General features: G+C 36.9%; 1 protein-coding gene across 6 annotated transcripts in view; it reads left to right on the forward strand.

The window, feature by feature from the left end:
- Window positions 1-16,812, forward strand: part of GABPA (GA binding protein transcription factor subunit alpha) — a 33,694-nt gene extending 16,882 nt beyond the window's left edge. For all 6 annotated transcript variants that reach the window (XM_068911388.1, XM_068911378.1, XM_068911406.1 and 3 more), the window contains 6 exons: window positions 1,228-1,473; window positions 4,892-5,086; window positions 5,882-5,938; window positions 7,040-7,180; window positions 8,545-8,737; window positions 13,841-16,812. In XM_068911388.1, the coding sequence (XP_068767489.1) occupies window positions 1,228-1,473; window positions 4,892-5,086; window positions 5,882-5,938; window positions 7,040-7,180; window positions 8,545-8,737; window positions 13,841-14,069 (1,061 nt within the window). In that variant the 3' untranslated portion in view covers window positions 14,070-16,812. The remainder of the gene's footprint in view (window positions 1-1,227; window positions 1,474-4,891; window positions 5,087-5,881; window positions 5,939-7,039; window positions 7,181-8,544; window positions 8,738-13,840) is intronic.
- The last annotated feature ends 787 nt before the right edge of the window (window positions 16,813-17,599 follow it).

Genomic DNA, 17,599 nt, shown 5'->3' on the forward strand with positions numbered 1-17,599 from the left:
TATGAAGAAATACCTTATGGCACAAGATCGAACTGAAATTGTTCGGGCCATGTAATGTCCTGTGAATCTTGCCGATCCAATGTCTAGCCCTAGTCAAGGTTTTCATAGTCATGTTGAATTTAAATAATTTTACAAATTTTCACAGAATCACAGACTAGTATAAGTTGGAAGGCACTTCTGGAAATTGTCTTGTCCAATGCCCTGCTCAAGCAGTGTCAGCTGCAGCAGGTTGTCTAGGACTCTGTCCAGTTGGGTTTGAATATTTCCAAAGATGAAGATACCCTCTTCAAGGATTTTCTCCAGAAGTGCTGAAGGAAGGCACGAATATGTTTGGCAGAGATCTGTTGAAGTTCGGTTCTTGGAGTTACCATGGAAATGATGTAAGCAGCCTACCTGCCACAAAAATGGAAGGAAATGATTTCTATCTAGTATATTATAATGGCATTGGGGCTGGGGAGGCGACAGAGGGAAGGTATCTGTCACATAGCAGGAAAGATCTTCTAACCAATGTCAGATTTGGTGAGGTAAAAGTAGGGCAAAATGCCTTCTTAGAAGACTGTAGATATGGTAGTGATACAAAGCATTAGTATTGTTATTGAATGCTTTCTTCATTGCTGCAGAACAGCTACAGACATAAGCAGCAGAGCTGCAAGATGTCTTAAGTGACTGACCTAAAACCAAAAAATAAGTAGCTGATAAAGCTAAACCTAAATTCTGAAGCATGCTCTGTTAAGTACACTGCTGCCTGCAGGACATTTGGAGCAATAGTGTTAACTTGGGTATGTAGACTCTAGAGAAAGTGGAGGAATGTTGTAAAGACTGAAAGTAACACCTATTTGTTGCAGAAGGGAGGCAAGTACCCTTTTTTTTTTTTTTCTTTCCCCTGACCCAGTGTATTTCTTTTCTAAAGAGCAAGTTTTTTGTTCAACATAGGGGCATAAAGAGCATCTTGTTCAAGATGGGTGAAAAGCATCACCTATCTAGAACGTGAAACTAAAGCACTGGGGAAGGGAAGAGTGACAGTTTTGTGTTCAGTTGTAAAGTACATACTTGAAAGTAGGTACTTCTCTAAGTATGGGCACTTACAGAAATTAGATGATGTTTCTTTTGAGTCATGCTTCTTTCCTAAGTTTGCTAGTACTTACTAATCAGAGAGTTTTAAAACAATGTTTATTTGCTCCATTTGCACTTGTCTTTAAGTTTTGTATTTGTTCTTCCTATACCTAGGGATAGAGCCCAAGTTAAACATCCTTGAGATTGTGAAGCCTGTGGAGACTGTGGAAGTAGTGATTGATCCAGACGCTCATCATGCTGAGGCTGAAGCTCACCTTGTTGAAGAAGCTCAAGTGATAACCTTGGATGGAACAAAACACATAACAACGATTTCAGATGAGACCTCTGAACAAGTGACACGATGGGCTGCAGCACTGGAAGGCTATCGAAAGGAGCAGGAGCGCCTTGGAATACCCTACGGTACTTAATACGTGACTGTGTGTGTGTATTTTTGGGGGGTGTTCTTTTGTTCATGTGGAAGTTCGCATTTTTTTAATTAATAAATGAGAATTACTTAACATTGGTTATATAAGTAAAGTCCTCTGGTACCTCAGAGAAGGCTTCTTATGGTATGGGTGAATGCAGTGCAAATATTTCTGTAAAAGAGGAGGCTAAAAAGTAGAATGAATGTTTCTAATAGTTTTACTAAAACAGTGCTTTTTGCTCCACAACTTCCTTGTCATTGGAGTTTTTAGAAATCAGTTTTCTTCTTATTCCTCTCTTTAAAATGTGAATGTTAGTGGTAAAACTCTTCAAATGTGGATCTGAATTTAAACTGCACTCAGGACTTAGAGGGGATGAATTGACTCTAAAGATACTGCAACAAACTATTTGATAGGCTGCAGGAAGTTGGGCATGTTGTAAAATTGGGTTTTGCATGGAAAGCAAAATGTTGGCTTGAACAAAGTGGAAAAACATGGTTCAGAATTGAACGTAAAAGATGCTGGTAAATTGTAATCTCCTTTGAGCTAGTGGTGTTGCCACTGAGCAAGTTACTAATTTCTTGTTATCTTAGAAAAGATGTCTTTTAAGTGCGTGTTTGAATTTGAGCTGTAACTACAGTTTTAGACCTATATTGTAGGAGCTTATGCAACTGAGTTGCTTTCTGTGACTCTGAAATGTACTGTCAGGATATGTCCAACATATGAAGCTGTACTATGTAAGCAGATGTGCAAAGGGGATACTTAGATGCAGTAAAAAATGCCAGTGAAGTCACAGGTCTTTGCAGGACACTTAGTAGGTAAAAAAAATATTGGCAAGTTATTTTTGATAATGAAAGCAATGACTTTTTGATGTTTTTTGCTGGTCTCATTGGCAAGCATGTCCAACATAGCTTTTATCATCTCTATTAATTAGGAGTTTGATGCAGAACACTTTTAGAGATGTCCTACATCATCAGCAGTCCGTGAAATCTTTCTGCATGCTCTCCCATTAATACAAGAAGAAAATAATTTAAGACCATGTTGTTATAACATTGAGTAATGTGAATAAATCTTACTAGTTTTGCTACCTGACTTTAAAAAGAAAAAAAATCCACTGTTGTGGCTTTAGAAATTTAATGTCTTCTGTGTCATGGGGGTACAGTTTTTTCTAGGAAAATCATACTGGTTTGTTATGACTGAGATCTTTATAATCATAGTCTTCACTTGATATTAGAAAAATATGCTAGAGAATCTGTCTGTCCATTGCATGGATTGGGTTGAAATGAAGCACCACTAAGTTTTGTATTGTGATGCAGTCAGAAGTTCCTGAGAATATAGAATGCTCTTAAAATTTTTGTGTAGTACCGCAAAAAAAGTAGATTAATTTTTTTAACATTTAGAAACCTATGTTTAAAAAAAAAAATAGGGGAGGCCAATTTTCTTTAGAGTTGTATAGTCAGGTTCTATAGTAATTTCAGAAAATGTTAATCATTTTAGCAACCTTGGATCCAAAAGGCAGCGTATGCTGGTATTGAAAGTCAAGTCTGATCAGTAAATAATCACCGCTGAAGGAGTTAGTACCTTGGTACCTAGGTACCTCCTTACATTCCTGCAGGTTTATCTTGTTTGTTGTAAATTCAAAATCAGCTTTTAACAGATCTTTAAAATGTTGTGACTTTCCCTTTGTTATACCTTTTGGTGGTGTGTACCATAGGCTGCACGTTTTCAGCTGTTAAAGCCATTTCTGCTAATGGAAATCAAAAGTTTGGTACCGTTGCAGAGATCCGTAGGAAAAGTGCAACTATTAATTGATATGAGAAATAAAGCCAAGAAAGAGAGCAGTAGAAAACTTGGAAACTGTGAGACTGGTTAGGGAAAATAGTAATTTGTGTTCCTCTGCAGATCATATTCTGTCAAAGAAAGCAAATTAGCAGATTTTTGATGAAAATTCACTGCGTTTCATGTTAAGATTTTTAAAGATGAAAACACTTTGGGTCTGGCTTTTCTCAAAGGATTGCATTGCATAGTTTTAATAGTAGTAATGAAAAATGATGCAACGTTATCTTCCTTTATTGGGCAAAGTGGAAATTGTGGCTCCTAGATAATGTTTATAGACGTAGAAAGTTTTGTGTTCTTTGCTTCTTAGTAAAAACATGTCAAGGTGACATCTTTTGGGGGTATTTTAATTTAAATTATATTTGTTTTGCTTCTGTTTTGTTGACCTTCACTTTTGACAATGAAAACACATACCCCTGCTTTAGTTTCCCTTCCCAGTTCTTACTCGTTGACATGTCTTAATACATTGCATATGACATTAACAATGTTGTGAAGATGATTTTTAGATTTACCCATCTTCTTTTCAGCTTGTTCATACTAATACGACTTGAAACAACAAACTTCATTTTTTATGTTAGAATGTCTTGAGTCAGCAGATCATTTGTTGCACATATGTAGACTTGCTTATTTGTTACCCCTTCTGTGTGCTTCTCTGCTGTGTGACTTGCTTGTACTTTTTTAATATATTTGGTACTAGCACTTAAATGTGCGTGATATGTTCTCTTGCAATGTTGAAAAAGCATCCTTAAATTTATTTGGTTGGTTGTTTGATTTAAGAATAGGTGCACAGTGGGTCCTATTACACTTAATTTAAAGGCTAAGTTGATATGGTCTTACTAGATACCGTGCATTACGTGTACTGTTTTTTATTTTTTTTTATGTATTGTACAAGTCTCTTAAATGTGACTTTTAAATAGTTTAGAAACTGGGGTAATGTGCATGAGTCTGTCATATTTCACCATAATCACATGCTGATCAACATATTAGAGGAAGAGCCTGGTGGCTGTGAGAAATTCTCGTTTTTGAAACTGAAGACACGTGGAAAAAGAAAAATTATGATGATTTGTGTTTTGAGAAGTTCAGCGCCTAATTCTGATACAAAAGCTTTTACTGAAGAAAATTCCTTTTTTTACCTTTTCCTTCTCCCCATCAAGCCACACCACTCCATCAGCGTTTTAAGAGGGGTCCATTTCCTACCCACCCAGATTTGCTCATGGTAGCTACACTTATCCTTCAAGTTCATTGTTTTGTTTTTAAATAAAATTTATTACATAGTTGGAAATGTACAATTGGTAGACTTTGAGCACCAGTACTGACTGGCCTAGAAGTAAGGCTGTTTTAAAAAATGAATAAATAGCAAGACCCTCCCCCCCAAATAAAGCTTAGAAAACGCCTTCAGAAAAAGTTATATAAAATAACAAGTTCTAGGCTAAGCTGCTTTGAATCCTGTGAGGTGATATCTTCCTTGCATTCAGTTCTCGTTACCAGTTACAATAAGGAATAGTTCTGTATCCTCGGTGAGGAGGACCCCTTGCAGTATGTAATGGGCGTATTGGCGTTTGTTCTTTCTCATTCCCTAGATCCCATACAGTGGTCAACAGACCAGGTGCTCCACTGGGTGGTGTGGGTGATGAAGGAGTTCAGCATGACTGACATAGACCTCAACGCGCTCAGCATTCCCGGGCGGGAGCTCTGTAGCCTCAACCAAGAAGACTTCTTCCAGCGAGTCCCGCGGGGAGAAATTCTTTGGAGCCATTTGGAGCTTCTTCGAAAGTGTATGGGAAATTCCTCTGTGACTGATTTTACTCCCTCCCCCCTCCCCCCCCCTTTTTTTTTTCTTCTTAAAAATAAAGCAGATGGTGAACGTTTGTTTTTCTTGTATTTCATATTAGCAGTAAAAATGAGGGCACCAAATGCAGGCGATATTAGTGAGAATGCCTACAGTTATGAAGCTTGTCTGTATATTAAACATTGTTTGCCCGTCTTTCATCAAACTTCATAACTTGTACGAAGGAAACAGTGACTTACGATTCATTCTTTGTTTCTAATAAAGATTCTTAGTTTGTGCATCTCCTGATCTTGACAGTTTTTTAATTAAATATTGATTTTGAGTTAGGTAATGTACACCTCTGTCTCAATAGATGTGAATAGTATTAAGCATATGTAGTGAAAGCCTTAGACTGTGCATAGCACAGCTGATGAGTAACATTGTATGTGCATTAATATGCTTTCAGATCTACCGTACTTGGATATAGTTAGGCAGGCTAAAAACGATTTCCATCTTGAGTCTTGATATTAATTTATACTATATCTCTAAAGATTTTAGAAGGTAAAGAATTGAAAAGATATCTTGAAATTCACCATCAGCTTATCTGTTTATTTCTAAAAACTGAGTGACAAACATTGAATATCTTTACCCGTAAGATCATGGATTGGGCGTGTCATTTGCAAATAGTTATCAAATGTTGTTTTCTTTAACTTTCTCTGAAATACAAAAGGTTTTTGACCTTCAGCTTTCTTGAAGTTTATGGGTTGAATAAAAATGTAACTAATTTTCTTTTAATTTTCAGATGTGCTGGCTAGCCAAGAACACTCTGGAGAAATAGCAACTGTTACTATTGATCAGCGTGAGTAGACCGTTGATTTGCACAATTAACTGTTAGTGGAATCCCTTGGATTCAGCACTGTGGTGTTACAAGATTTAGGGAAAACACTGGAGAGAATAGTTTTCTTTTGTGGAGAGAACAGTGTATTTTAAGCTTCAAAGCAAAACTTTAGGTTTAAGGTGTTTTGTTACTGGCTGAAAGGTTCAGTATAACCTAAACTATGAAAGTCTGTAGTTTTCATTTTGGATTATAGGTTTTCCATTCTGTTTTGTAGTTGTGATGAAAAGTATTAGTCTTTAGCAACTGAAGTTACTATGTTCTGTTTACATATAAATATAAGATGTCTTGGGTGTATATCTGAGACTTTGAATGGTTTGGTGTTTCTTCTGTGTTACATATTGCATTAAAGAATAGCTATATTAAAATGTTTTGATGTTTAGAAGAAAACCTTTTCAAAAATTGGAAAAGAACCTGAAAGAGAGGACTGACTTAGGACTGGTACAAGAGAAAATTGTGTGAAGGTAGTTTTCAAGTTACTTGAAACTCATTCTTCTAGTTGCCATAAGATACCATCCATTAGTAAAATGAATCTATTTGTAAACAGCTTATGTACAGTATAGATAAGTCATCTGTCACATCCTTGGCGTGTGTCTAGTTAAAGTCATTTAGAGTGGGGACATTGCACCCTCTTACACCATTGCAGTAGAAGGTTATTTCATTGCTGATTGAATAGCAGGTTTGGAGGGTTGTTCAACAACTACAGAAAAAGCTGCATTAGGGCAGATCGTATGGGAACAGTTTGAAGATGAAAATACAGGCATGAGACTTCTTTCACAGAAATGTGTAATACTCATGATAATAGACAGAAGTTAATGCCCTACCTGTAATTTAGCATCTCTCCTACAACTCTAAAACCACTATTTCCACTGTAAGAGGTAAAAACTCTTTAAATTATTCTTAGCATGATGACTTATTAATACTGCATGTCTCTTCTTAGCGAAGGAAAAAACTAGCTCCTAGAGATTATGAAAATACAAATAATAAATAATATATGTTTATGCATCTGATGTTTCTCTGCCAGCAATTTATAATTGATGTTTTGCAATGTTTTCTGCTTTACAGCTGTGCAAATTATCCCAGCATCTGTACAGCCTGCTACGCCAACCACCATTAAAGTAATAAACAGCAGCGCAAAGGCAGCTAAAGTACAGAGAGCTCCAAGGATCTCTGGGGAAGATAGAAGTTCCCCTGGGAATAGAACAGGTATTGTCTCCCTTATTTTGAAATGCAAAGGCAGTAGACACTTAACTTAATTTGAATTACAGATTTGCAGGACACACATCTGTCACTTTGGATACGATGGTTGTAGAAAAAATCCACGTGGTACAAAGAAAATGTATCTACAAAGTATAGCACAGGCATGTGCAAACCTAACAGGGTGGTTAGCTCACATAAGCACTGTGCTAAGGTGCTTTTGAGCTGCTGAGTCCTTTTGAGTCCTGCTGAGTTGGAGCAGGTGGAACTAGCCTAAGTGCTATACAGTAGATGAGATGGAAAAAATGGTCTGTCTCTTCCTATCATTAAACAGTCTGTCCTCTCAAGCCACTCTACAGTATTACTCAAGCTTGTAACATCTTTCTACTTTTGTTTGCAGAAGGGGAGAAAATAAACTGTACATTGCAGAATCCTAGCCTAGCCCACTACTGGATGTGTTTGGCTTTTTTCCTCCCCCCCCCCCGCCCCACTCCTGTTGGCGACCTCAGAATTTAGCAGGTTTCAGATTGCTGTTTTGTTGTTAAATTAATGCACCTTCTGGAAAACTGCACACTAAAACTGCAGGTTATTTTCAGAATTCTTTTTATTCACACATGCTCTTTGATTCATTAGTAACTTATCCCATTGCTTTCTTGCTGTCATTTCCCCTCAGGTTCTCTCCACTCTTGTGAATTGCTCTGTTAAATCCTTTCTTCTCTTTCTGCCTCCTCCCCCCAACTTTTCTTTTTAGTCTGTGATACTGAAACTGGGTTCTTTGGCCAACGCTGACATCAGTGGGAAAGGTGTTACAGGTTTCTCTCTTCAGACGTCAGGTCTGCTACATACACCTCATTGAGAATTTAGGAATTTTAACTTCAGATACTCAAGTAAAAAAGAAATTTTAGTGACTTGGAAGATGTTATGTTGCTTTAAGCTGAGGGTTTTTTTGATATTTCTAGTATTTCACGTAGAAATTTAGAAATTTAAATTGTTATAAACAGACTTCTATGACATGTATATTTGTCTGAAGAGGATTAATCAGCTCTCATGAAATCTGTTCCCTTTTAGGGATGGGCATGTGTCTAAATGACAGTGTATAACTTTACATACATTTCTTCTTAAACTCTAGAATATATTTATGATAAATCTTTAACTTACCATATTCCTCAGTTTCTTTTTGAATCGATTAGTATTTATTAACTTGGAAAATATTATCCTTTTGTAAAGTAGGAGAAATTAAGTAAGTGCAAGTTTTTCTTCTGTGAGCACGTTTTGTGCTGGCTGGCTTTAATGTATTGGCTGAAAATTTTTAGCCATGATGGGAACGTGAACAGGACTGCTTAAAATGGATGTCATTATTCCTATTTCAACAGGAAACAATGGGCAGATCCAGTTATGGCAGTTTTTATTAGAACTTCTTACTGACAAGGACGCTCGGGACTGTATTTCTTGGGTTGGTGATGATGGAGAGTTTAAATTGAATCAGCCTGAATTGGTTGCACAAAAATGGGGACAACGCAAAAACAAACCCACCATGAACTATGAGAAGCTTAGTCGGGCTCTGCGGTAAGAAACTTTAGAAACAGATGATGTATGAAGTGTTTTGCTTCCACTTAATTTACTACTTTTTTTTGACTGTCATAACGTGAGACTTGCGTGTTTTTGGTAAAGGGAAAGACAGAGTCCTCTGAAGCTATTTTCTCCATCAGATCTCACTAGCCTTAGGAATAATGTTTATTTAAAAAAAAAAATAATAATGGTTGACTATTTCAAAATACATATATTTTTAAGTTTATTAAATAAACTGTGACGTGAATGTTAACTTGTGTAGCTCCCTTTCCTAAACTTTTTTTCTCTTTTTGGAGTATCTTCAGCATTTATGTTTTCAGTGATGTGCCAAGCAATATTTGTTAATAGTGAAAGAAATAGAAATATGTGAATACTCTGATTTGTTAAATTTTATATTTTGCAGTTTACTTATGTTTATGGTACAAAGAAGACATTCTTCTATAATTATTTAATCATTAATAGTTTCCTATCTATAACAAAACTTTTTCTGAGTTTAGACATTCATTGATTTTTTCCTATGGTACAGATGTTAAATGCAGAATAGAGTTGATAAGTAGATAAGTGTCAACCAGTGTTGTGATTCCAACATAGTGACCTGCTATGATTTGAACAAATGCAAATGGTTCAGGCTGTCTTAATTCCATCATGATTTTGTACTTTGACATTGATAAAAGGAACTTGTGGTATTACATCAATGTAGATGATGTGCCTGGGGCACAAAATGCAAGTACCTGAATTTTAGACTTCTTTTTCGGATTATTTGGCCTCTGGAAGCATTTGGAAATTCTTCTAAGTTCTCTGAAAGTTCAAACACTGAATCACTTCACTTTCTTATTCTGATATGGTTAAATATATTTCTTCTGGTGATTAGTTTTGAAGACAAGTTTTTAGTGCCTAATGCTGGAAATTTTTAAGTAGTTTCAAAACTGTTTTTGTCTGAGTAAAGTTGCACATCAGCTTAAGTCTGAGATTTAAGATTTAGTTTTGGTGTTTCCATTTTTGCTTATATTATTTTCTAAAAGGAAGTAAACTGCTCATCTAACATTTAAAAATATAGATTTGTCTTTAAATATAGCTTGATTAGAAACTAAAGTTTCTGTACATTAGTTTTCTTCTAAGGAGGATTTAAATAATATTTATATGCGTCACACTGAATACAATGCTTTCACTGAGGGAGACGGAAGCCTTTAAAACCGTGAATGGCATAGAGTCAGTAAGGAATTGACTGCTCGCTATCTCATGCAAGACACAAAAGAATTTGGGGCATCAAAAGAAACTAGCTGGTGGCAGATTCGAGGAGGCAAACAAAAAGATATTGTTAAGTTATGAAACTCCTTGAGACACAGTGTTGTGGGTGCCAAATGTGTTTTATGAGTTTCGGATGAGAGTGGACAAATTAATGGAAAAAGAAATCCTTTAGGTATGAAATATAGAAAGGTGCATCACGTGGAAGTTTGAGCTACTCATCTTTGGAAGCAAGGAAGAGTATCGTTACTCTTCTTACTCTACTTGCATACTTTTTTTTTTTTTTTTAGACCTGTTGGAGACAGGATACTGTTCTAGACAGACCTTTAGTCTGACCTTGTATGCCTGTTCTTACATTCTTAATATTTATTATATTAGATTGTTATTCCCTTCCATAGGACCACAGAGTCACGCAGGCAGGAAGGTCCACCAGGAGGTCTCCAGCCTCCTGCCCAAAGCAAGGCCAGCTCTGGGGTCAGATCAGGCTGCTCAGGGCTGTTCCCAGGCAGACCTTGAAAACCCCGAGGATGGAGCCTGCACAACCTTGCTGGGCAACCTGCCACTGCCTGCCTGCCCTTGTGGGAAAAAGGTTTTACTTATGTCCAGCCTGAACATCTCTCGTTTCAGTTTATGCCTGTTGTTTTTTATCTTCCTGCTGTGCACCACCATGCAGACTGGCTCTTTCTTCTTGATGACTTCCCCATGGATACTAGGAGAGCAGCTATTAGGCCCCCCTGCAGCCATCCCTTCTCCAGGCTGAAAAAGCCCCATCCCCTCAGCCTCTCTTCACAGGGCAAGTGCTTCAGCCCCAGCCATCGTGAGGGTCCTTTGCTGATCTCTCTTCAGCTTATCTATGTCTATCTTGTACTGAGGGACCCAAAACTGGAGACAGTATTCTAGATGTGCTGTCATGAGTGCCGAGTAAAAGGGGATAATGCCTTCCCTCCATCTCCTGGCTCTGCTCCTGCATATGCAGCCCAGGATGCTGCTGGCCATCTTTGCTGCCAGGGCCGCTGCTAGCTCACGGTCAGCTTGATGTAGGCCCAGACCCCAAGGCCTTTCCAGCAGAGCTGCTCCCCAGTCAGCCAGTTCCCGGCCTGTATCTTTGCAGTGTTATTCCCGTATTTCCAGCGTGTTTTACTGGATTTGTGCAGTTGTGTCCTGAAGGTATATATGCAAAATTTCTGGAACATCAAAATCGTATACATGATTTTGTAATGTTCTTTTTTTTTTTTGTCAACAAACTATGCAGAAGATCTCAAAGGCAGCTGAAGAAATGAGGAATAATATTCTTATCACTGAGATATTAAGCAGATGTCTGCACAGTAATTTGCATAAATCACTATTAGAGAAGTTTTGCATTTATATTTTAGTTGCAGAATCACAGAAGTCACATTCTTCAAAATCTTGCTATTTTGGCAGCTGCGTCAATATTGACATATTTTTCTAACGCTTGAGTGTCTGAAGGGATATTTAATGCCACTTGCTACTATTGAGATAAACACTGTTGTCAATCTAAACTTTTATTAAAACAAAAATGGTAATGTAAATATTTTTTTTTACTGATGGTTTGAAATTACTCTGTTAATTTTGATCAATACAGAAAATAATGTTGTTGAGAAAGATGCTAGATTTTCTGCCCAGCTTTAGGAAACTAGGCAGTTACTACTTGATAAGTATAAGGCAAGATTTAAAAAAAAAAAAAAAAAAAAAAGGTGAGGAGGAAAGTGGAGAAAAGAGCTTCTTTTGATTGTTACGTACGGCTAAGCGTATTTTCTAAATCAATGTTTCTTTAATTATCCAGCAGGAAAGTGATGCTTGAAAGTGAATTTGTCTCCTGGTTTATTCTGAAATAAAATTTTCGTGTGACTTGAAACATTCCATTAACTAAGAATTTCTAAATTTGAATGGCTATTTGTTTTTATTTTTCTATATTTGTGATTTTTTTGAATAAGCAAACACTGTAGTGAGAACTGCATTCAGCACAGTATTTTTAAAATTTATTCTCTGGTCATATTTACTCAATTCTACCTTGAGTATTTCTAGCATAGCACATGGGAATTTTCCAGGATTTTGGCCCTTTGCCTAAGTGCAAGCTACTTTCTTGTGGCACTTGAGACATACCATGGCCATGTTTTACAGAGTCTGGCTTTCAACAAATTCTTAGCATTCACCCAGATAAGCCTAGCTCACGGTTCCCCGATTTTACCATGTATAGTCCTCTTACACGTTCAGCAGTGATTCTTGCCCAGTGTTCCCATGCTTAAGTGTTCTCTAAGCTGTACTGATTTCCCACACAGACGATGCAGCAACACATTGCTCCTCCCTCCCCAGTTTTGCCCGGTGCTGCAAGGCTGTACTTCAAAGCTGAACATAAGTTGTCATCCGCCTCTCCAGGTTATAGAGTTGATCTAACCTGTTGTAACCAAATCTGTGCTTCACTAGGAGGCCGAATGTGGTGGACACGATACAGCAACAGGTCCTTCGGCTGGTCACTTGTCTTAAGGCAGGCAACAAGAAGGAGCTTTGGAAATAGGGCTGTCACAGAGCAGCGTGGCGTGGGAGTGGAGTAGCAGCTGATATGAAGCATAATGGCGTGGAGAAGACCACGGAGAACAGTCGAGGGAGGCAGGGGTATTGAAGTGGTGAGGGAGAAGGTCCGTAAGAAGAAACTTTTGTATAATCAGGGCACCCGGAAGAAAGGTGAAAGGGCAGCTTTGGCAGACAGACTGGGTTTTCTTCACCCAGTGGCAAGCTGCTTTGACATTTCTTGTACTCCTTAACGCACTTCTGTGTCTTCCTTGATAACAGCAGGCTTGTCAAATTTTTCTCTACTTATTGTCTCTCGTCTGTCCTTGCTTTGGTCCTACCTACTGCTTAGATCCTGACTCCAAAAAGTAAGAAATTCAAAGGCTGTGGGATTTTCTGAATTCCAAATGCCTGAAGAAATTTGGTTGGATTCTTATTTGTCTGTTTTCCACTAGGCTAGGAGACAAAAGCTACTCTTTTATTTAACCTGACTTTGATGAATGAGAAACCTCTTTGCTTTGCAAACATGTCATTCAGAGGATTGACTTTCAGAGAGTCAAGAATTCTGGTCTGTCTCATACTGTATTTGGAGGATGGTTTTGAGGAAACTAAATCATGTGATATTTTTTCCAAATTTATCACAAGCTTGCTAAGATTATCAAGCCCAAGTTATGTCCTTCTTATATTTTCTTAATGAGAAATGTAATGTGTGTTTTATTAGTGCCTGCAGTGAGAAGAGTTTTAAAAAAAAAAAAAACTGTAAAATGTCAACTTCTTTCAGTCTTACTGGTCTTACCTAAGGATTTATGTTTCCAGAGTACAGTGGGTCATGCAGGCTATATATTTATTGCATCTCTGTTCAGTGTGATAGCTCTTCTGTGACATAATATAAAAAGCATGCATAGTTAAAGAGAAGTCGCTTTTAGTTGTAAATAAAGGCAAAGGATGTAGTTTTACCAGTTCATGAAGTACAGAAAAGACAAAGTAGAGCGTGCTTTTATAGTTGTACTGTCTTTAGAGCAATCAGTTCCCTTCCTGTTCTATTCCTATGCTGTTTCAGTAGCGTAGAAACCAGTGTTACTTTTCGAACTGTTATTGACCAGTTTTTTATATACTTGGAAAAGCAGGGAGAAGAGTAAGGAAGGCAAATGATAATAACAAAGGGGAGACAGCATTTTCTTATCTTAGTGTATGAAATGAGATGAATCTTGAGGAAAAAATCGATTTTTTCCTTGGCCTTAGAGTATCCTTACACAAGTGACTACATAGACAAGTTACAGATGCTGAAAACTTACATGGATATGTATATATTTTTTTATTTTACAGATATTACTATGATGGAGACATGATCTGCAAAGTGCAAGGCAAGAGGTTTGTGTACAAATTTGTCTGTGACCTGAAAACTCTCATCGGATACAGTGCAGCAGAGTTGAATCGGTTGGTCACAGAATGCGAGCAAAAAAAACTGGCCAAGATGCAGCTCCATGGCCTTGCACAGCCAGTCACAGCAGTAGCATTAGCTACAGCATCCCTGCAAACAGAGAAAGATAATTAAGCACTAGGACCTGGAAGTGGGAGCCTGAGGCCTTTTCTGTATAACCAGAGCAGTTGCTGCTCTTACCTTTGTCACAATTGGAAGCTTCTTTTCTTTCTTAACAGTACAATACAATGCATGATTTTCTACAAAGAACTGGGACTCCCATAAATTTGGATCTTTTAACAGCATATATTTCAGTGTAAGTTAAGGGATTACCACAACTTCTGCAACTTTGAGACTGGGCCTCTATGGTACGCAGTCTGGAATTGGTGAGAAAGGTTGAACTGGTCAGTGTTCTGTGTCCACAGCTCTGCAAAATAATTTTTGCAGTGCTCTTAAGAAAAATGAAGTACTTGCAGTAAGCAGGCTGATCAGTTGTCTAAATTTGGTTCTTTCCACTCCTTTGTTCTCTGCTGAACTACCAAATGGAATTTGATGCTTTCAAAGATAAACATGCGCATTATTCTCATCTAATCAAGCAGAGCTGAAAGACAGACACGTTGTAAAGCATCAGATTCTCAACATAACTTCTGTGTGTATAAGCAAAGGAAACTAAGACTAGACCAAACTGAAGATCAGTGCTGAAGAAGGAGATCCAGGTTTAAATCTGGCTTAGGTGAAAAGCCAATTATGAGTATTTCATTGTAATATGTAGATAATATGCATATATGAGGGCAAGTACTTAACCTGTTTTGAAAGACTTGTTAATGCTAGCTATTTAGCAAAAAAAGACAAAATTCCCCCCTCCCCCGAGTCAGGGTGATTTGAAAACTTGAAAAAATATCCCTCACCCAAAGAGTAGGTTATTTTGGTGGGGTTTTTTAATGCTCTACTTGTCAAGGTGCTTATACCTGTGGTAGTCAATCCTAGTAACTGAAGACTTAAAGTTAATCACAGTCAGTAGTCTCTTCCTGTTTAGAAACAAAATGTGAGTTGAAAATAGTTTTACAGAGAACTGAAATTTGACTTACAAATTATTGTATAGTCTGACATATTAAAATGTGAAGATACGTAATTTTTATTTAAAATTACTTTCTGAACTTAAAATGATGTTTTTGAAGCCTTATAAACCAAATGCATGCTCCAGAGCCAGGTGCAACTTAAAGTCTGGATGATTAATAGAAATAGTTGGACTGTATTCTGAACTGTGAGGCATTGGTATAGAGTACTTCGTGCAAACTTAGACATGCAGTAAAAAACAGGCTGCAATTTTTAAGCTTCTATACTCATGCCCATTAGACTATTTCTTCTGATACCTGAAAACAGCATGTTTTTGCTCTTGTCCTCCATGTTATTAAACAATATAAATATTACGTCACTGTGCATATTTTCTAACTTTTATAAATAACGTTTAAAAAAAGCCCTCTGGTAACACTTGGCAATTAATTAAAATGCAAGTGGATAAGGGAAAACCTTTTGTTCTGTGAGGGATCGAGCTACTTTTAAACCTAAGTTCGAAAGTGTTTGTACAGTGAGATTCTAAGCATAAAATGTGATTATACTGAGTAGTGGGAGTACCGGACTGTGGCTCTTGATCTGAAAAAGAGTGGTCATCCTTGCAGTCAGAGGGCAGAGAACACACAAGACTTATTTTTATTTTAAAGATACATTGAGGACAAACCTGTTCGTTTTGAGGTGGATGTTCATCTGCAGATAGTTTTGGATTCACTAGAGGTCTTGCATGTACTTCTCTAGCCTACTTTTTCGTCACCACCACAATTACACTTTTTCTTGTTAGATTCTTTCACTAGCTCTTAATATTGTCTTCGTTCTTGAGCTTTTAAAGCACTCCATCTACTGGGCGTGCTGCTGCCTCTTTTTTTTTTTTTTTTCCCCCTGTTCATTTAAAAAAAATCTACATCTTGAGCAAAAGATGTCAATGCATCTATCAGCAGAGGTCAAGCATCCATCCCCTGTTGCTGTTACAGTAGTCTGATTCCACCAGTTGGCAAGTGTTTGAGGTGACTTATGCAAATAGATGTAGATTAGCTTACTAAGAATAAAATGAAGCTGCTCGTTCAGTGACAACACCTATTTATATAACACCGCCCCGTTACAGAACGGAAGTCCAGTAGAAATTACTAGGTATATTTAGAGTTCATGAAAACCTTTTAGTTGAAATACAGTACAGAAAGAAGAGATTTTAAAATACTAGCTTTCTAAATCAAAATGGACTCTAGTAGGATAAACTAACAGCAAAACTGAAAGGTAATATCAATACTTCATCCCTTTGAACATTATCTTCACATCACAAGTCCCCTAGGGGAGAGATCTGATATCACCCTTCCTTTGTAAATGTATTTTATTATTTTGAAAGTCTTCAGTAGCTGTGATAGTCCTTTGAGTTCTTTGTTGCGGGATCATCTGCTTTTCTGCCTTGTTCTCTTTAGTAACGAAAGAATCTTTCAAACAGTATAAAATTACTTTCCTGCTTTTTTGTAGTTGAGGGAGAAATCTGTGACTAACTTGATGTCTTCAATGAAATAAAAGATGTAGAATATATTGTCAAGAGTTGTTCTGTTGCTGCCAGAAGGAAAACATAGAAAGAATATTCCCAATTTTTTTGTAAAACAGAAGGGGTTTTGCATACTTTTTACTCTTTAAATAAAGACACTTATACTCTGCTAATAATTATGTATTTCTTTTGTGGTTTGCATTTTTTTGGTAATTTTACATGAAACAATTATTTTCTATTTTTACTCTGATAAAATATTTGTGCATAAAATGTCAATATAGTAAAATAAAAATGTTATACAGCTGATGCCTGTTGGTTTGTTAATTTTTCAGAAAGCCTTCTGCAATCACTTTCAAATGTAACCAATTCAAGGGTTAATACATGCATTTCATTTTCATTACTTTTTAAGAGCACAAGCTATTTACAGGAAGAAAGCAAAGTATTTGTCTTGTTTTCTGAAGACACGTCTTTGACTCAATACTTGGCTATGTGTTTTTACTTTTAAACTGGAGCTTGGTATGCTTCATCTCTGAAACAGCTTTCTTTAATTGTAAATCTCAGAATGGTGCTTTGATAGAATCGCTGACTCAACGGTATAACAAAATAATGCCTCCTGGAAATAATTAAATATTTTTTAGGCTGTTAGGAGTGTTTAAATTGGTAAGGTTCATGTTAACCTACAAATTAAATACATCCCAGCAAGGACACTCTCATATGGGCAAATAGTCCCACTTACCTCATGGGGCCCACTTACGCAAGACTTAATATTGCTCTTGTTAACAGTATAATCGGAATTTGCTCATCTTTTTATTACTTTATTTTTAAATTGTGTCTAAATAGAAATCCTGGTCATTATACCTTTGAAGGATGGGTGAGCTTAGGATACGTCTTCAATTACAACTTTCTCATCTATCTGCATTGCGAAATCCACGATGGAAGTATTTAGTCATTTTTTAGATATGTCGGATCACTTTATTTCCTAGCATTTATATTTACATCAGCAAAAATAGCATGTAATTGACTGAAAATAATTTTTGAGGATATTTCAGTAATTTGTTGGGCTTTCGAAGTGCACTTGCAAATGTTTAGCCTC

The sequence above is a fragment of the Struthio camelus genome, chromosome 1, assembly GCF_040807025.1.
Source record: "Struthio camelus isolate bStrCam1 chromosome 1, bStrCam1.hap1, whole genome shotgun sequence".
Classification (NCBI taxonomy): Eukaryota; Metazoa; Chordata; class Aves; order Struthioniformes; family Struthionidae; genus Struthio; species Struthio camelus.